Source organism: Nomascus leucogenys, chromosome 6 (assembly GCF_006542625.1).
Source record: "Nomascus leucogenys isolate Asia chromosome 6, Asia_NLE_v1, whole genome shotgun sequence".
Classification (NCBI taxonomy): domain Eukaryota; kingdom Metazoa; phylum Chordata; class Mammalia; order Primates; family Hylobatidae; genus Nomascus; species Nomascus leucogenys.
Window position 1 is genome coordinate 113079807 of NC_044386.1, and position 21205 is coordinate 113101011.

General features: G+C 38.0%; 1 protein-coding gene across 1 annotated transcript in view; it reads left to right on the forward strand.

The window, feature by feature from the left end:
* MCTP2 (multiple C2 and transmembrane domain containing 2) overlaps positions 1–21205 on the forward strand; it is a 257936-nt gene that overhangs the window by 215380 nt on the left and 21351 nt on the right. The window contains exons 19-20 of the mRNA XM_030815066.1: positions 1529–1570; positions 16688–16797. Of these exons, the coding sequence (XP_030670926.1) occupies positions 1529–1570; positions 16688–16797 (152 nt within the window). The remainder of the gene's footprint in view (positions 1–1528; positions 1571–16687; positions 16798–21205) is intronic.

The following is a 21205-nucleotide window of genomic DNA, read 5'->3' on the forward strand; positions in this document are numbered from 1 at the left end:
GAAATTTTTACAAAGAAACATCTCTAATATCTGTGTTGTCAACTAACATTTTTACAATGTTTATGCAGGTTTTATGTTGCCCACGGTGTATATATGTTTAGGGTATGTGCATATATGTGCATGTATGTGAGAGCATGTACATATACTGGCATACATGTGCATATTAATATACCTATATGCACATGAGTGTGTATGTACATATAAAGCCTTTATTTATAAAACAATGAAAATAATTACCTAATTTAGTTCGATAACACAACTATGAGGGAGGCAAGAACTATTTTCATTTTATGTCTTATGTGAAACTACAGTGCATAGTGACGAAGTGATTTGCCTAAAGTCACAAAGCAAAAACTACTGGAACCATGTCCCAAGCTAAAGGCTTCTCCTAATTATAGCGTTTTTTTTCCTCCCATAGCCTGTTTTCATTACCTTCCTGTTTATCCATTGGCTCTCATGAGACATGTTTGCTGCCAGTTGTGAATAGGTTAGTTCCCTAGAGGACCCACGAGTACCACACAAACTGCTAGCTGAATCTTGTGAGAATACTAGGCGGTAGGGCTATACCGGCCCTGAAGAAATTTCTTGATGACTGCTCAGTGGTTTTATGGAATGTAGCAGAGTATTCTCTGGATACTTTAGAGTTACTCCCTTTTAAGAGCATGATATTGACAATTCTTTTTCCTATTGGAACAGTGACATCTGAACAGCATGCCTGATCTTTGCAAGGTTAAGCAGAAATGCAAGTGTGCAAGCTGAAAATAGACCCTGTTTTCTAACACTGAGCTTTCTTTCCAAACTACTGACCCTATTTGATTATGTACCAACAGATATTAGTTTTTAAACATTGCAGTGCTATGATCAAACTCTGGCCATTAAATAGCCAAGATTTTTATATTCATCTAAACAAGCCCGTTAGCAGTACAGCTGGTGCTGTGACACCTGAGCCAAAGCCGGGCACCCTTAAGTCCAGATCTGAGCCTTGAGTTTCCTTCCCTCACCTGCCCCTTCTAACCCTAAACCCAGGGCAAAATAATAATGCCACAGAGAAACCTGTAACTTATTCTTAAGATTGATTATATTCAGACGAATGCATTTTATACTGTCTAATGTTTCAGTAATGGCCCCAAAGGGAGAGAGCAGTCATTATAACACTGAGCCTAGCACTAGTGGAGTATGGTATTCTCAGCCTTAACGTAGCAGTTGGTTCATTTGTCAGAATAAGAACAACACTGTTTACAGAAAGTACAACTCAGCAATGCATTTTTAAAGCTGGATGCCTTCAAAGGGCACTGGCCTAATAGCTTTATTTATAGTCAACAGTTTTATGTAGATTATGCATATTGTTTAGAGTCCTGCCACAGTGTCCCTGAACTTTAAAAGAGTTATTTTTTAAGAGGTTATAAGGCATTTCAAAAATATAAATTCTTGAAGTCTGTAGGCAAGCTTTAAAATGTGTCTGAGTTTAATTTGCATTCGTTAATGTCGGTTGATGTTTTTATAAACACGTTGTGGGATTTCCTTTCAGGAGAGCACAGACATAGATGACGAGGAGGATGAAGATGACAAGGTGCGTATGTTCAAGAAAGAACACAAAAAAACTCTAGTGTTGTCAATAGATAGCATTCCTTCAAGTTGAGTCTCTCTCCTCTCTCTTTTTTTTTTTTTGTATTATAGAGTCACCAGTATAGTAATAACATTGTAACTTTTAAAAAGGATATCCCTTTTTAAGATTTTTAAAAATGAGGTCGAGAAGGGTAAAATAGAAGGAATAATTGAAATGTTATAAAAAGCATAACTATAGGAGGCCTTTCATTGGATGCAAGCCAAAATTAGCCTTCCCCTTTATAGATAAAAGGTAGCCTAGGAAGTCAAAAGTAAATCAAGTGAAATTGCTGTTTCTTTAGGCTCATGTCTGCACTCTGTGGGGTGGTCACCCACTTCCGCGCCTGTCATTTTCCCAGCTGTTCCTGGCAGCGTTTTCAGCTATATGTCTGTGTACATCTGTCCTTTTCCTTCTCCTGGGAGAATCTCTCAAATCTGCTGCTTTTGTTGTCATTATGCTTTCAGACAAACCTTCTGGAATAAAATGAAACAAGTGAAATGCCAAATGAGATGCTACTAGCTTAATGGACTTCCAGTCCCCTTCACCTGTGGGTATCTGGGGCGAGGGGTGATAACATGTAGGAAGCTTGTGCAGAGGAAAGGGCAAAAGGGGAAACCTTGAGAGTTAAGTATCCAGTGTAAATGCCCATTGAATAGAAATGTATTCAAAGACACTGGCTCTATGATACAAAGAGCCTTAAAATTAATTGAGTGGACCAGATGGTTTTGCCCATTTGAAGCAAATGGGGTGGATTACAAAGTAAATCTTATTTGTTGTGTTAAGAGGATCATTAATAGCAAAATAATAAAATCAAGCATAATACTTTTAAAGGAAAATGACCTTTTTCAGAAAAGGGGTCACACAGATGCAAGTTTCTTATTGATGTCTTGATGTTAGCGGTTTCTGAGTGATTAAGTCATTGAATATTGTCAAAGGGAAGCTAAGTTAATAAGGTTTATAATGGGATATTTTACCAAAAAAAAAAAAAACCAGAAGTATTAATGAAATTATTTTAAACCTGTATGAGGTGATAACTGCAAGTCTAGGCCTCCTGTTCTTCAGACTGGCCAGCTATCAGGTGGGGGTTCCCACAACCCCTTTCTTGGATTCAACAAATTTCTAGAATGGCTCACAAAATTTAGGGAAATATTTTCTGATATTTACTGATTATTATAAAGGACACAATTCAGGAACAGCCAAATGGAAGAAATGCACAGGGCAACGGATGGGGGAATGGGTGTGGAACCTCCACGCCCTCTCTGGGCATACCCTAGAGCACCTCCATGTGTTCACCAACCCAGAAGCTTCCAGAATACAGTATTTTTGTTTCTATGGAGGCTTCATTACACAGGCATAATTGACTAAATATTTGGGCATTGGTGCTTAAGTCAATCTCTGGCCCCCTCTTCCTTCCCTGCAGGTCAGGGCTGGGAGGACTGAAAGTTCTAACCTTCTAGTCATATGGTTGGTTCTCGTAGCCACCAGCTGCCCCGTCATCAGAGGCTTTCCAAAAGTCTCCTCATTAACAGAAATTTAGGTGTGGTTGAAAGGGGCTTGTTCTGAATGGCCAAAAGATGCTCTTCTCATCTCTCTTGCTCTGGAGCTATTTTAGGAACTGAGGACAAAACCAAATATTATAGGAAAAGATAGTTATCTCTCTCTTATCACTTAGGAAACTCTAGGAATTTTAGGAGCTTTGTGCCAGGAACCAGGGACAAAGAACAAGCATACATTTCTTATTGTATCGTAACATCACATTAGGCAAAATTCTAAATATTTATAAACCAAGGCCTGGATGAAAGGAAGATATCTTCCTGTTTGGCCAAGCCTGTTTAAATGAACTACCAGTAGAAGAGGATGTCCCCCACCCTTTAGGAATAACGGTGACCATGTGTCTTTGGCCCATCTAATAAAGGAGAGTATCCAACAAGAAGATGAATGGAAACATGGTATTCAGTGACTGGCAAGCAACAAAATCAGGTCATAGTCTAGACCAGTGGTTGTCAAGGTCTAGTCTACCACTGATGTACTTGAAGAGCTAACTGAAGGTCTGGAGAGACAGCCCTTTGGTCTGTGCTTTAAACCTTTCTGGGCAAGAATGACTGAAGAAAGAGTTGGAACAGCAGCATCCATAGGGATAAGCCTGAGAGCTGTTGCATTCATCTCAGCATGGCCCAACCCATAGCAGTTGTGCCAACCTGTCCCCCATTGAGGGTACTGGCATTAGGGTTCTCCTCCTTCCCTCCAGGGAAAGTTCATTCTTAACATGTTTTTATTATAGTATTTTAATAGCACTTTTTAATAGACAAATATAATCATGGTGGTTTTGCTTTCCCAATTTTACATTTCTATGAAATCTTCTAGAGGAATAAATCTAAAATGAGATGTTGACTTCTGTTTATGCCTCTTCTGCTTAACACAACCCTTCTATTGTTAGGAAAGACTGGCGAATTTTTCCATCCTTGTCCATCTCTTTTCATTCTTCCTTCTGTAAGGGATTTGTAAACTAAAGGGATCTTCAACTTTCAGACTTTTTGAGTGCACATCCACATATGTATTACAAAACTTGGTTTCTTCTCTGTGCAGATCAGCTTCCACCACTAAGATGTGCTTGTCATAGACCAGGACATACAGTCACTGGGTGACTCCCCATCATAGTGAGCTGGAAGAAAGGTCTACTCACTGAGCCCTTCTGGCTTCTGTTGTGTGTTAGACATGACAGACCATGCTTCTGGGAACTGTAACACACTCAGTGAGAGATGAACTGTTTACAAATTATAAACACATAGCCATTTTGTTCAAAACCAGAAGAGGAGAGAAACTCCTTTCTACCCAAACCATCCATCTTGAAGGTGACACTCTTTAATTGCCAGTGCTCCTTCCCACCAAATACCATCACGGACGACTGTGGAAGATAAAAGTGTGCCGGGGCCTGTTGGCACAACTTCCTCAGGAGATGAATGCTTTGCCATGTTCTGCCTGTCTCTGATGCACAGACCAGGACACTGTCTGGGGTCTGTCATTCTTTTATTGTCTGGAACAGGGATTGTTGTAAAATGACATCACTGTAACCCCTTGTTCCTTAGCATTGTGAAAAGTTCATGGTAGTAACTTGTATTAGAAACCAGATTAGACTTCACAATTTTGCCTTTTCTTTTGTGGACCTTCAGTGATAACATAGAACTTTCAGGTAACTAGGTTTTTGCCTTTTAGGAGATGAAATGTACAAGCTAAACTTTGAAGAGAGGAAGTCCTCCTTTCTAATACCTGATGGCTCATGTAAGAAATTACTTGTTACAAATCTAGTTTTCTAGGGACTCCAGAACAAACAGATAATAGCTAAGTTCAGCCAACAGCAATCAGTTTGACATTTCCTATTTGTATTAGATTCCATATGTGGAATCCTTCCATGTGGACCTTATTTGTTTGGATGGATTACAATGAAAATTGCATTAATTTTCTACACAGTAAAGGTCAGTAATTGAAGCATGAACCAAGAAACTATTGTGTAAAATGCTGTATCCCATACTTAGGAAAGGTCATGCAAGACAATAATATCTTGTTTTCATTACAGAAGGTATAAATACTTGCACTAGAGTTTCTTTCTTTTTCCAGCCCAACAATCACTTACATAGAATATTTCAGCATTTTCTATTAACATCAGGAAGAAGGAATCATAAGGGCATGTAATAAAAGAAAAAAAAGCCCTGCTTAATGCTATCAAAAAGAAACTGTGCTCTAAGGCTTGTATTGTGGGTTGGTTTGTTCATAACTAGGTTGTCAGAAATAGGACTTGAATGATCTGTCCTTTTAGGATCTTCAGTGAGGTCACATTGCCTGACGGTGTTTATGAAAAACAATATGACCCTTTTATATCAGTTGTAGATGAAAAACAGATATGGACATTTTCCTTTAAGAAAATAAGAAACATTTAATCCATTTTTGTTGATTGATTGAGGAGCATATTATAATGGAAGGATACAAATGGATATTGTATCTATATTCTATTTTCACAAATTAGTTTGTCATCATTAAAATTTAAGTACACTTTAAACCATTAATTTCAGTGTTTAAAATGATTTTCCATCCTCTAAATTGATTAGTCACTTCCTCATTACCCAGACAGGGCCTTCTTAGTGGGAGAAGCGCATGGCATGTATCTAGAAGGAGTTCTCACTGTGAATTAACCTGTAGAGTCCTTTGGATGATGTGGTTAAGTCCATTGTGCCTCATTCCCTGTGTTTCCTTGTGCCAGAAAGAGAGAGGAGATGATCTATAATATCCTAACCAGATGGAGGAGGTCTTCTTACAATCTAACAATGAGAGTAGTTTTGTCTATAATTCATTTGTGTGTGTGTGTGTGTGTGTGTTTTGAGATAGATAGAGTCTCACTCCGTTGCCCAGGCAGGAGTGCAGTGGTGCCATTTCGGCTCAGTGCAACCTCTGCCTCCCAAGTTCAAGTGATTCTCGTGCCTCCGCCTCTGGAGTAGCTGAGACTACAGGCATGTGCCACCACACTGGGCTAATTTCTGCATTAGAAATAGGGTTTTACCATGTTGGCCAGGCTGGTCTGAAACTCCTGGCCTCATGTGATCTGCCCACCATGGCCTCCCAAAGTTCTAGGATTATAGGCATGAGCCACCATGCCCGGCCTGTTTGTGCTTTCTTAAGAATGTCTAAAACAGTAAATTAGTTAGATTAGTAATTTTTTAAACTGTGACATAAGCAGTGATACTTAACAATGATAAAGTGTTGTATTTTTAAGAAAATAAAAAGCCAGAGAGTATCTTTGAATGATTAACAACAGTTGCACGTGCACACACTCACCTTCAGGGATATACAATTTATATACAGGGCATATTGTAAAAGACCTGCTTATGGATAATTTTCGGGGGAATAAAGTGCATGGGAATTCTAATTTAAGTCCTTTTAATTTGATTTAATATGGTTTTTAGTGATGAAATGACTTAATTGCTAACATTTTTATCATACTATCTTTCAAGCCTTTTATAGTGAAGTGGATTCCAGCCAATTCTTAATTATCAGTTTATGCATGTTTTGCATGAGAGGGGGTTGCCTTCCCAATTTCCTGTAGTCCTTTGGCAAATCAACTTGCTTAAATATTCTTTTTAAAAATCAAACTCTCATTCTTAAAAATGTTTTGACTTCATAACCTTTAGAAGTCATCCAGAAATATTATCAGTCTGGCCTTCTGGAACATTATTCAGAGCATCCTACTTATTATCAAGCTCACTAATATTCCTAGTACAAATAGATCTTTCTGATTTCTAGTCTAAGGATTGTAGTATGTTATTCTCAAATATTATGAACTGTGATATGCCAGACCCAATTAGATGAATTACCTATCCTTCTCTTAGCAAATGTGCGTTGTCTGACCAAATTTCATCAGAGGCGCTGATTTTTTCGTAGTCTGTATAGATTGAATATCCCTAATCTAAATACTTGAAATCCAAAATGCCCCAAAATTGGAAACTTTTTGAGCTCTAATTATCAAAGGAAATGATCATTGGAGCATTTTGGATTTCTGATTTTTAAATTAGGAATGATCAGCCAGCGTGATGCATGTATTCCCAAATCCCAAAACGATCCGAAATCCAGAACACTTCTGTCTGGTCCCACGCATTTTGGATAAAGGATGATCAACCTGTGTTGCATCTAGATATTTCATCTCCCATTGCTTAGAATTGTCACATCATGAGAAGGTAGAAGACATTGGATATTGCAGCCTGATTATCCACAAGTGATTGGTTTTCTGAAAATAGTAGCTATGTCTTTTGTATTTAAAATAAATCTGATTGAGACCATCCTGGCCAACATGGTGAAACCCTGTCTCTACTAAAAATACAAAAATTATCTGGGCATGGTGGCGCACACCTGTAGTCCCAGCTACTCGGGAGGCTGAGGCAGGAGAATTGCTTGAACTGGGAGGCAGAGGTTGCAGTGAGCCGAAATCATGCCACTGCACTCCAGCCTGGCGACAGAGCGAGACTCCATCTCAAAATAAATAAATCCCTCATCTCTTCTACTGTGACTCACCCAATTATCCAATGAGTTTATGAGATAATTGATAGAAAGGGGGGGATACCACTTTTTTCTTCAAGGGAAAAGTAATCACTGGAATAAAGTATTATAAAACAAAAATAATAAAACAAGGCTATTTCAAGTAAGATTTAAGCAATTAGATTTATGAAAATATTAATATTTTAATTTGCAGGCTGCTTTTATATGCAGTAGCTCATTCAGTACTCAAAATATTAAGTTTCATAGTATGTTCCCTTGTCTATAAATGAACACACCAAGGCTAAGAGAACTTCCGTAACATATCTGAGATTTCTCAGCCAGGATAGCGGCAACACTCAGACCCATCTCTTCTGGTCTAAATCTTATTTTTGGCATGCTCTGTTGTTGTGAAGGAAACCTGTCATTAATTTATTGGTTCATTTTTCTGCATTATTTTCCCAACATTTATTGATGTCTTTGTACCAAAGCCTCTATGAATACAAAAATTACAACCATACACAAGGTGCTCAAAGTAAACAATCCCAGTGCCCTGTGACGTCTGCCTTCATCACGGTTTGTAATGTTGTTATAGATGCTATGTTGGGAAACAGAGGAGAAATGCTAGGTGAGGCAGGACTTCTAAAAGGTGATGTTTGAGTTGAATCTGAAAGTAATAATAATTTTTTAACTTGTTCCATTGCTGAATCACGTACATATTTTATCTCATACCCACGCCTTTACTGTACCTGGGAGAAAACTAAAGGATTCACACAGCTAAACCAGCAACTGCCACTCCTGGTATATTTATCTACAGTAGTTACAGTTACAGAAAATCATTAGCCCTGCTTCCCTCGTGGTGGCATGGTGTTCTGTCACTTAGTGCAGAGAAATCAATCTTTCAAGGGTCTAGGTTCCAAATATTTGTTTCCCTAATCTGTTGCCAATTTTTCAGTTGTATTTTATGAGTATCTTCCCGTTGAGCCAATTGTTTATTCCTTTTACTTTTTCAACCCTATTATTTGATACTAGATGATATTCATGTTGCAGGCCACAAAAAAGAAGTTGGTAAATACCAGTGCAGTTGTGTAAGTGCTTTATGTAATGAGCAGATAGAGCAATATAAAACCACTTAGAAATGATATTGATTCAAAATCCAAATACTATTTTATATTCATTTCCCAAAGCGCAAAAGAACTACTTGAGAAAGAAGTACACTCCAGAAAGAGTACAGATCTCCCCACTCCATTTTAATAGCACAAGCTGTGGAGTTGACTCCGTGTGTGTGTGCGTGTGTGTGTGCGCGCATGCGTCCGCATCCCTGCATGCCCACAAAATGCCTCATGGGAAGAAATTCTAAATGACAGTTGCTGGTGCATTGCTGGGATTCCCAAAGAATAATTTTTAATGTCATGTATCAGAAATATTGCTGCTTGTTCTTTGTTATGACAGATGCTAAGCTTTTTCTCGTGTTAAATGCCACTCAATCTATTTCTAATGTTTATAATTCTTCAAGTTTTCAAATTATAGGCTTTTAATATTCAGTGGGATGAAACAGACCAAACATATTCTTGTTTAAAGTCTAAAGGTATATTTTTGCATCTTTAGTCTAGATGATTGAAATTACTGGGAAGATTTTGAGATAAAAATTTTTGCATTAATCTCTTCTGAGAATTCTGTTCATCCTGTGACAAATACTACTCAGTTTTTAAGCATGTCAAAAGGATTTTTTCTGACATGGTCAATTTTCAGGACTTTGTCTCCAGTTTTGCTTAGGGAATTAATAGAGAAATGAGAAGTTTTCTAAATCAGAACATGTAGGAGAGATTTAAAGTAACATCCTGATTATATAATTAATTCTTAGTTGTAAATTCATTTTGATGATGTTAATTCTCTGCCAGAGGCTCGAAGCTAGTTTATTGCACCTACAGTGCTATACTCATTGGAGGCCCAATGGCAACAAGGCCTTAAGAAAGGAAAGATTTGCCTTCTGATTTTTAAAATTTTTTTCTTTTTTAAAAAAGAACAATTGTGTTACAACGCAGACACCTTATTTGTTCTTAGTTCAACTGCTTACAAAAGTTAGCAAAAATACTCAATCCTTTTAACATTTTATAAATGAATAATGAAAAACAGTGGGCTTGTACTCATCTTCATATATTTTTAGGTTACCAAGTTAGTTTGTTATTTTTCTCACAATGAATGCTACTCTTTTTTATTGTGTGTTTAAAAAAGACAAGGAAACCTTATGAAATTTGAAAAATTCCATGCTTTCATCTCTTCATTATTTGGTGATGCAGGCCTGCTCACTAAGTAGACCCCTAAAGCATGTGAATTTTACTTATGCCTCCACATTTTTTCACATTTGTAATGAGAAGTGATGCCCCTCTTTTTCAAATATAGGACTATAAAACTATGTATTTAGCCATAATAATCTTGTTCATTTATTTAATCACACCAGTGGCCTTCACTATTTTTATTACACATTTCCGTCTGCAAATTGGAAGCCTTATATGTTAAGGGAAAATAGAAGCACATGTGACAGCAGTTCTGTCTTTCTGAATGAATCACTGTTACTCTTCCTAGGCAGTTTGGTAGCAACAGCAGATGTAATGTTGTGTTTGCTAAACTGTGTTATCGCCACATTCCCTGGTTCAATCTGAAATGTGTAAATAAAGCCAGCATGATACAGATGGAACTGCAGATGATCTTTCATACAACTCAGGGCAACATGAGTAGACTTGTCCTGGAAGATCATTTTCTTTGAAACTTAAGTTAACCCCAGTATTCTTTAAACTAGACAAAAGGTTGTTCCTTCTTTTGTAGCTTTGCCTTCTTGAAGGGAAGGAACTGGTGTTTATGAAGCGCCTGGAATATGCTAGGTACTTTACATATGTGATAATATTTAATTTTCTCTACACTCCAATCAGAGTAACGACAATGATTACATTTTCCAAATATTGAATTGAAATTCAGAAAGGGTAAAGAACTTGCCATGATCACCAAGCTAGTAGATGACAGGACCGGAGTTGAACCCCGTTCTCTGACTCCATGGTCTGCTGTATATAACATCATTTAACTTCCCTGGACTTCAGTTTCCTATACATGGAAATACTAATACTAAAGGCTATGTAATACATCCTGTGATATGTCCATTGGTATATTGTTAGATAGAAGAGACCCATAAAATCAATAGCATCTTATTTTAAAAGAGAAATTTTGCAGTACAGAGAGTGAAAAGAGCATTTGCTATTAGGATGATTAAAATGATAGAGGTATAATGCAAATTGAGAGAACAAAGACTATAGTCAGCATAGACTGGAATCCTTAGGAAGAGGATTCACAAAAGCCATCAAGCTTGAGTTGGGCCTTTCAGTCATTCTTCTATAAGGCCTAGAATCTTCTCTCAAACTGCAAGCATTTGCTTATTTCTTGGGTCGATGTAAATAATTAATACTATTATAAACCTGATAAACTATTTTTTTTCCTGTATCCATTTGTTTCTCCATCAAACAAGCACTGTAGCAACACTGAGGATGGACTCACCACAGTTGTTGGTGCTAAGAACACAGGACCAGATAAAACAGCCTGGTCTTACCTGTTGATCCCCCCGTTCAAGCAGTGTATAGCCAAAAAGAGGGTAATGGAAGATATTAATGAAGCATCCAAGCTACAAAAATATGATCTTCTTGTAGCATAGAAGCTACCATACCTTGATAAACACACATTGTTGAAAGGCCATCTTTAAAGCCTTTCAGAGAGTGAAAACTACATTTATCGCTAACCATAAAGATACCTGAGCTCAGATGGAAATTTTCCCTCTCTCACATGAGTAGCAAATGCATTTTAAGGAAGGGGTGGAAACGTGAAAAAACATTTTTTTGTTTGTTTGTTTTGTTTTGTTTTGTTTTCTCCCTGTCTAGAAGATACTCTGGAAATAACTGGTTCCTTTCTTTACTAAAGAATTTTAGGAAAAAGTGATTCAGGTTCACCACAGGTCCCAGTTTTCCCAGAAAGTTTTCATTTACTAAGTATCCTCATTTTAAAACTATTGTATTTAATATTTCCACTATAACAAGGTGGGATGCGTTGCTTAGGCTTTCAATTTAAGCTTTCAGCTGTTTCTGTGGTCATTACTAGCAGCCCGTGAGATGCATGCACTGTGACCAGAGTTCTCAGAGACTAACACCAGGTTAACTCTAACAACCAGGAATGACCCATCTCTATTTTCCTGACTCTCTTCAGGGGCTGAGTGACTAACATCCAGCTTTAAAGGAAAGCTTTTGCGTGGTCCATAATAAAACAAACTGCTCTCAGATGAGCTAATCCCTTCTTGCTTCAGGCAGTGGTAGAAAGCATGTGATGTCTAGCGGCCCGTTAAGCTGTGGCCACTGCCAGGGACTGTAAGATTCAGGAAGCTTTCAAACCGCCTATTCAGAACGGTTAGTAAGGGAGATACGAAATGATAGGGTAGGTGTATGTTAAATATTTGCATAATTTAAGCCTTCCTGCTAAGAGAATAAAAAGTAGTCTGAACACTCTTAGAATATACTATTTTACTCATTGCAGTGAGTAAACGTGCACTTATCTTTTTTACTTTTTCAATATGTAAATAACACAAAGATTACATATTTAATGAATAATCATGTACAGATAGTACATTTCTTAAGACAGTTGTTGATAAATGTTTACATTTCTTCTCTATCCTGGGGTCTTGACTTGATCATGTCACTGACATGTGTAAACCTAAGTCATAAACCTGCCAAAGAAGCCTCAACAGCTACTTTAAGAGGAAGTATCTAAGAAAATCATTTCTGAAAACATTATTTTAATGCATACAGCTAAAAATACATGTTGATAGATCTCTCTGTGGAGCATGACTTTTCATTTAGATCAAATGACTATTTCTTCCACATTAATTTATATCATTTTCCATTTCAAGATTTCATTGTACATATATGAAAAATGACCAAGTAGCTGTTAATCTTCCTGCCCAAGGATGCAAACACAATATCAGAGAACTTTGTGAAATTATTTTCATTTTTTTACCTCATATATGAAAACAAAATAAAGCTTTTGCAAGTTAACTCTGCAAATACTGTAATTGCTAACATCAGCAATGCCACTATAAATTTAAACATTTAGTATTGAGGATTATTTAACTTTATAATAATATGAATGCAAATTTTGATGGAGCAAATATTGCAACTAATAAGATATTCCTCCAAAATGAAGAAATATGAGGCAGAAATGTACTTGGTGTTGGCTGTGATGCACTAATTATTCATTAATTGCATCCAGACAAGCGATAATGTTCCACCACTTGCAAAGGTGTAGTGTTCACATTTATGATTTTTTTATATACACAGTTGGGATATCAACAAGATTGTGTGATAAAGATACATCACATATAAAAATAAACATCAGCATGGCAGTATGCACTTTCTCTTCTTTACCCATCATTTTAGGAAGGTTTGAACCTTTGAAGATATCTCAGTTAACTTAAACATTCTCCAAAATTGGACTCTTTTGTGGAAAAAAAAAAACCCTAAATTATGGTCATAATCAGTTGGAAAGTTTTATTCAAAATATTTTATGACCGAAGTACTAACTTCATTTTTGGAAGCTTTTTCTGAATGGAAGTGAATTTTTTTTTTAATAGCCAAAAAACACTTTATTTTTCTACAAAAGCAACACACAAAAGGTCAAATGCTATGCATGATTCAATTTTTAAATTCTGAAGTTATACTTTAGGTTATTTTTATTATTATTTTATTAGGTGGAGTCTCACTGTGTGGCCCAGGCTGGAGTACAGTGCCGCGATCTTGCCTCACCGCAACCTCTGCCTCCCAGGTTCAAGCGATTCTCCTGCCTCAGCCTCCCTAGTAGCTGGGATTACAGGCATGTGCCACCACAACAAGCTAATGTTTTGTGTTTTTAGTAGAGACGGAGTTTTACCATGTTGGCAAGGCTGGTCTCAAACTCCCGACCTCAAGTGATCTGCCTGCCACGGCCTCCCAAAATACTGGGATTGCAGGCGTGAGCCACCGCTCCCCACCTAGATAATTTTAATTTATGGGAAGAATCCTTGTGATTTTTAATACAATAAATATACCTTCTGACCATTAATAGAAATTTAGAAGGCATTTACTTTTCAGCATACATTTTGTTAAATGTTCTAGCATACTGTCTTGAAAAAATGTTTGACAGGAAAAGTTCCTGTGAATGAATACAAAAATACGGTGCCTTTGAAATATTTGGGATGAAGTATATGCAGATTTCAAAATTTTAAAAACAGATTGAGAATATTGTCCACGTACCACATTTTTGTTGTGAGTTTTCAAGGTACCTAAGTGATCGTAGACAGTGTTCTATTTTATTTTTTTTAGACCGAGTCTCGCTCTGTCGCCAGGCTCGAGTGCAGTGGCACCATCTGGGCTCACTGCAACCTCTGACTCCCTGGTTCAAGTGACTGTCCTTCCTCAGCTTCCACTGCAAGCACGTGCCACCACGCCCAGCTAATTTTTGTATTTTTTAGTAGAGACTGGGCTTCACCATGTTGGTCAGAATGGTCTCCATCTCCTGACCTCGTCATCTGCCCACCTTGGCCTCCCAAAGTGCTGGGCTTACAGGCGTGAGCCACCATGCCCAGCTTCAGAAAGTATTATTAAAAGTATGGTCTACAGTGGAGTCAATTAAGGTGTCAATTTAATGACACCTCTGAAGGTGATTAATAACAATTTCATGAAATATTAGAAATAAAAAGATGCCATTAAAAAGTACATTCTTTTGAAAAGTAATCCTGACATGGGTATATAGAGAGTTGTAGCTAGTAACTGACTAAAATATATGAATATATATCACAAATAATCATTCTTCATGTGTCATTTTTAAATATCCAGATGTTCAAATTGATTTGAATGCACAAAAATCTATTTTTATTTGAAAATAATGTATTTGTGAAATAAAAATGGAATAGTTTTATAGGTCCAATATAATAAAACCAAGTTATCAGTTATCAAAAATTAATTCTGTTTACTTCTACTCTTAAAAGTAAACAAGTCCAGATGATGAGTTATTCTGTTACTAAAGATACAGTAAGACTCTTTAGCCTAGTCTTTGGATATTTAACACTCCAAACATCAAATTCGTTATAAAGTAACAGGACTCGTGAGCATCGTTATTTTGGCATACTAACTCATGCTTTCTTCACAACCAGAACCTCACTATTTGGGTGTTTCATAGGGAAAAAAAATCAGACAATTGAAATAGGAAGTTTTTATTAAATTGAATGACATGGAAACGAGTCATTTTCCAAGAAACTGTTTTGACCTAAACTGGATGGTGCCGAAAAGAGGAAGCCACTTTTGGCCTTTGGGTCAAATTCCCTCATGCTTTCAAATGTTCCTTTATAAACATGAATACTTATGTGGCAGACAGAGCTGGGTTTTCACCATTGTGCCCATTAATAGATGTCAGTGGACTCATGAATTAGTACACTCTGGCAGCATATCTAATTTTTAACACAAACTGCTTGAGGAATTAGAGTAAGGGAAAAGAATTCAAATTAGGATAAAAAAGTAAAAGTATCTTGAAAGTTTGATGTTGCAAAAGGAAGCAATGAACCTGGTTTTCCTTCTGCACAGAATGAATGGATCAAGGAGTACAGTCCTGATGGTAATAATTTATTCAAACCATTGCAGCACCCTTTACTGGAGAGGGGGTGGCAATGAGGCATTCTAGCCTCTGTTCTTCCTTTGTCTGTTTCAGCCAAGTAGTTTCATAAAGGCAGATGCAAGAAGGGAGGTTTGTGCTTTTCAACATTTCTGACATCTTGGTGCTTTTACCAGCAATCCCTATTGGTAGTGGTTCTCTTTCACCCGATCCATGGCTCCAGTTTGATGGAACAAAGGGTACAAGATGAAAATGATTTTATTTTTTCCTTTTGCAGCACAGATGGTATTATAGGAATGTCCTCTTAAATTTAGAAGTGTTTGCTTGACATTTTAGTACAATTTTCACCCAACTAAAATTCTATATAGGAAAAAAGTTCTGTACGAGCTATTTGAGGTTTTAGGTTTCATACAATAGGTGTAGTGGCTGTAATGACCCAGAGAGTTAGGAGTTGAGAGCTCATTGACTACATCCCAGTTACAGCAAAGTCAATAGGGGAGCTAGAACGTAGCATCAGAATATTAAAAATAGTGTAAAAATACTACTCTTTAGGGAATCTCCTGACATTTAAGTGATTTCTAAGTCACCTGCATAACTGTTAGTTACCTGGCATGGTAAAAACACATGTAAGGTTTTCTATAAGCAAAGTAAGGATAATATTCTTAGAAAGCTGAATTCCATTTCACATGAAGCATTGGAGATTAAGGAAGATGAATTTATGTTTGCTTCTATGTCATGAGGAGATCACAGTCAATTGCTGATCATCCTGGAAGGGAATAATCTGGGTAGGCTGCCCCACCAGCAGTGCACCGTGGGGTTACTTTGTAGCATGTCCACAGCTGCTTGCTTTGTTTCTGAAGTGGTTGCCAAAGGATGGATGAAATGTCATCAGGCTGGCAATATGTTTAAAACATGCTTAAAAATGCAGCAGAGTTTGACTAAGATGCTCCAGTACTAGGAATCATACTACCTCTGTCTCCAACACGCCGGGAGCATCTCTGAAGAACACTGATAGGAGAGGAATAGGGTGAGCTTCAGAACACCTATGGAGACAGAGGAAGTCAGTCAGCCAGACTGACGGGATTGCAGAGTTCTGCGAGGGACGCGGCAGCCTCCACAGGGAAGTGCAGCGCTTGGTTCTGTGGGCTTCCCTTTATCGCCTCATGACAGTGAGGTAGCGACTGAGGCTTGCACATTAGGAGTGGTAGCATCTGAGTGAGTGAACAGATTTTTCTCGGGGGGAGTCAATATTTAAGTTGTAAAATAATGATTTATCTCTTGTCACTCTATTGGTAAAAACCTCGTTATTATAACATGTTACAGTATTTTCTGTATCAGCATGATAAAAAATGAAGTAACTGAGTTAAATCTTGCTTTTATGTTTTCTAGGAATCTGAGAAAAAGGGGTTGATTGAAAGAATCTATATGGTACAGGATATTGTTTCAACTGTTCAAAACATCTTGGAGGAAATAGCTTCCTTTGGAGAAAGGATTAAAAAGTAAGTTCTAAATTTGTGTTGTGGTGTTTGAAGTAGACCTGCTATCCACAAGGACAGTGGGGTTATGGCAGTGGGGTGGGAGAAAGGGAGGTCAGAAAATACAAAAACAAACCAAAGCAACACGTTGGGTTAGCACTGTCTGACTTCGGTTGGCTTCTTGTCTTCACAGTTGGGTGGTGCCTCAGAACTGGCGTGACCATATGGCCCAGTTTATTCCAGTCACCCCAACATAAATATTACTAGTGTTCCCTTTCACTCAAAAATATATCAGTTTGGGTGACAAATTATAGACGTTTAAAATGTTACCCTATTCAGAAATAAAAAGAGAAGCAAACGTGCTATAAAGGAGCCTTTTCTATCTGAACCACAGAACTTAGTAAATGCCTTGAGTAACTTTTCTCTCCAATTCTCCAAAGAAAGACACGTATCTAGTAGCACCATAGATGATAAATGTGAAGTTAATTACCACATATATGGATGTCTTAGGACAGGGTACTACTCTCTGGCCCTTTATAGAGAAAGTTGAAAATATTTTCAGCTTTGTGGGACATATGGTCTCTGTCCTGACTACTCAACTCTGTTAAAGTGTAACAGGAGTAACAGTTAATATGTAAATGAATGGTTATGATATGCATTCCAATAAAACTTTATTTATATAAACAGGTAACATGCTGGATTTGATTTACAGTCCACCCACAGCTTACCACCCCCATCTTAGGACATGATAGCTAAACTCTCTAAGGGAACTCCAGTTAAGAAAGACTGTAGATTCATATGTTTTGTCTGTTTTGTTTTATACATTATCAACTCTGCATTACTTAGTTTTCATTTGGCACCAATAAATGGAAGGTTTTTAATTTTTTCCTTTGAATTATTAACTTATTTCCCCCTTTAATCTAGAATTGTGTCAACCATGTTCTTTCTAAGGATTAATTCTTACTTTATTGGTCGTGTCTATGTGGATCATTCTAGTTTCTTTAAGAATATATTGTTTTGTAATTGCATGGGTAAACAGATTAAAAGTGGTGCTAAAAACCAAGTGAAAGTCTTATGCATTAAAATGCAAGGAAATCAATAAATGATATTAACATCGGGAAATATAAGTAGTTAATATGCAACTTTAAATACTAATGTTTTCTCAGTTGCATAGCCAATGAAATTGCCCTTGAATGCCCATTTATTATAAGCATAGTAAACGTGTATGTTTAAAAAATGAGTTATAAATGACTTTTAAACAAAGTTGATGAATTTTTATTGAATTTACAGTTATAACGATTATTTAAGGAAAAAAGAATTTTTGCTCACAGATATGATGCCTATATGCTTTATTCTTGTAGGTTTCATATAAATTGGCAAAAGATGCCTGAATTTACCCTCAAAATGTTTAATATAAACATATTTGAAAGCAAACATGAATAGTAAAATGAGGAGGGCATCATAATTCTTTATTCATTTCCTCACTCAACTATCAGTTATTGAGTTTCAGACACTGACTTGGTCTAAGAATGAGAAATGCAACCATAATTACAATAATGATAGCAACACCAACTGTTATCGCATGCCAGCCAGGCACTCTTCTAAACCCTTTAAACACACTAGCTCCTTTGAGGAGCTAAAGGAATAGGAATTACATCATTCAAACCACCCTGTAAAGTAAGGATTGTTAATATCCTCATTTTACAGATGAGGAAATTGAATCACAGAGTGATTAAATTTGTAGTCCAAGATCACACAACTAGTAGCTGTGTAGCTTGGATTGGAGCCTGTCCTCCTCATTACTACACTATAGTGTCATTACCCTCAAGAAATCTCTATTTCAATGAGGGAGAAACAGAGTAATAGCCAATTAGAATTCAGTGGCATTAGTGGTAGGGAGAGGTAAGAGAGAATTCTGGGAGCGATCTGATCAGCCCAGGAAGAGATGTAGGAGAAAGACAGACCGCAGGCAATTCTGAAGCAGAAGAAACTTATCAGCATCTCTGAGAATAGGAAGAGATAGCTGGGCAAAGAATTGATGCATGAGGGCATCAGTAGCGGAGAGCCCTTGTGCAAACGCTCAAAGCTCAAGACTGTGTGGGAGATTCAGGGAGATGTAAGGGATTTAGTGTGTCCATGCCATGGAGGTGCGGTTGGCAGTGCCTAGAGATGAGGCAGGTCATGCAGGCCTTGAGGAGATGGAAAAAGTCAATGGAAGAAAGTTCAGTGAGGGACGTATTGGCAGCAAGGAGGATAAGAGGATGCAGAGTGGGGTCAAGACCCGGGAAGGAAGATCATGTTGTTTGGTAAAACTGTCTCCATTCTTGAACATCTCTGAAAGACAAATGTGGCTGTTGTGCAGTTGATAATGTAAAAGGAAATGTGTCCGAGGAGAGAAGAGGGCAGAGTGATTTAAACAGGCTCCCAACCCTCCAGTGCTTTGAGGGGCAGCTGTGCCCAGCACAGCTGTGGTGGCCATGTCTGAGATGTGTCTTCAGCCCATGAACAGAGTACTGTTCTGCCCAGCTGCAACACAGGAAGGCTCCTAAGGCTCAACTCCTATTAATTCTTGGCCATTCATTATTACAATGACCTTAAAGTCCCTGCTGGGCATTCAAGTGGGATGTCATGTGTAACTCTGTTGGAATTCCATTGTAACTCAGCGCTTAAGAACCAGGCAAACTTTTATTCAACTCTTGGCAACTGGCAAAAATATAGAAATACATAAAACTCTCAAAGCAAGGCTTCCCCGATACTGATGGGTGGGGGGGACCCCAGTGGTGGTGCATTTATGTGGAATGAACTGTATTCCTTTCTTCCTACTCTTCTCTACCTTCTCTAGTTACCTTCCCTAATATTACACAAATTTTAAATGTATATATGAAGCCAAAATATTTTACTCAACATGTAGCATTTGGCTGGGCGCAGTGGCTCACGTCTGTAATCCCAGCACTTTGGGAGGCTGAGGTGGGTGGATCACCTGAGGTCAAGAGTTTGAGACCAGGCTGGCCAACGTGGTGAAACCTCGTCTCTACTAAAAATACAAAAATTAGCCAGGCGTGGTGGCGCACGCCTGTAATCCCAGCTACTCGGGAGGCTGAGGCAGGAGAATCACTTGAACCTGGGAGGCGGAGGTTGCAGTGAGCCAAGATGGCACCACCACACTACAGCCTGGGCAACAGAGTGAGACTCCTATCTCAAAAAAACAAACAAAAAACCCCAAAAACCATGCAGCATTTATGCTAGACAGTAGGCAGAGTGGTGCAGGAGAGTGAAGCACATCATATGTTCTATCATTATGGAGTGAGGGCTCTAACTCTTGTGTCCTTGGGTGGCTAGGGAAATCTCCACAGAGGAGATACTGAGATTAAGGGAGACCTAGAATAGGCAAGTTATGCCTACAAATGTTCCAGGGTAAAGCTTGGAAGCCACCTTCATAAGAAGTAGAACTGCTCTGGCTAGGAATGATGTGAAAAATACTAAGCAGAAGATGGGCAAGCAGGTTAAGTGGTTGGAATCCTGAGGTTATGTGGGGCTGGAATCCAGGTTTGATTCCAGTTAAGTGGTTGGAATCCAGGTTAAATAGGGCTAGAATCCTGATGGGGGCATGGGGAATGAGAGACGGATGCATTTTGTGTTTAATTCAAGAGTGACATGTCAAAAGGGACAAAAGGTGAAGACAGAATGATCAAAGAAGGGGACCAGGTGTGAGGAAAGCAAACACAGGCTAGTGTAGAACCATGCATATGTGAAGGGAAGCCTTTAGTAGAAGACAGGACAAAATAAGAACCTACAGCAGAATATGACCAGTAGTTTTCATTTCCCTGGGAAGAAGAGTCAGAGGACCTCATTTGTCCAAGCCTTGGAAATAAGGAAATAATCCCATTGACACAAGGTCAGTGCAGTGAGGCAGCCAGCCTGGGGGAGGACCCAGAGAATATACCTGCACCCACCTTCTGGGATGTGGTCACAATCATTTTTGTTAAGTGGGCTGAAATTTAGAAAACGATGTTCTTCCATATTAGTGAGCCCATGTGGTTGAATGAATGAAGAGGATTCCTTGAGTTTTGTCATTAATTGAGAAGTTAAAGTCATTTGTTTCATAAGCGCCTAAGTCAGGGATTACCTTCTGAGGATTTAGGGAGCTCCCGAGTGAGGAAAACTGGAGAAATCTATGAAAATGTTGTTTTACAAAGTGTCTTATTTTGAGATGGGAAAGTGTTAGGGGTACTGCTGCTTAGTGTCTCTGAATTAAATCCTCAGCATTATGAACAGGAATATTCAGCTAGATTACATGCGTAACATGTGCTTATTTACATTTTTTAAAGTGCTTACTACAGAAGCAGTGAAGACGGGATCCTAAGCCAATTTTCTGAGTTCAAATCCCAGTTTTGTCACTGGAAGTGAATGATCTTAGGCAACTTATTTAACT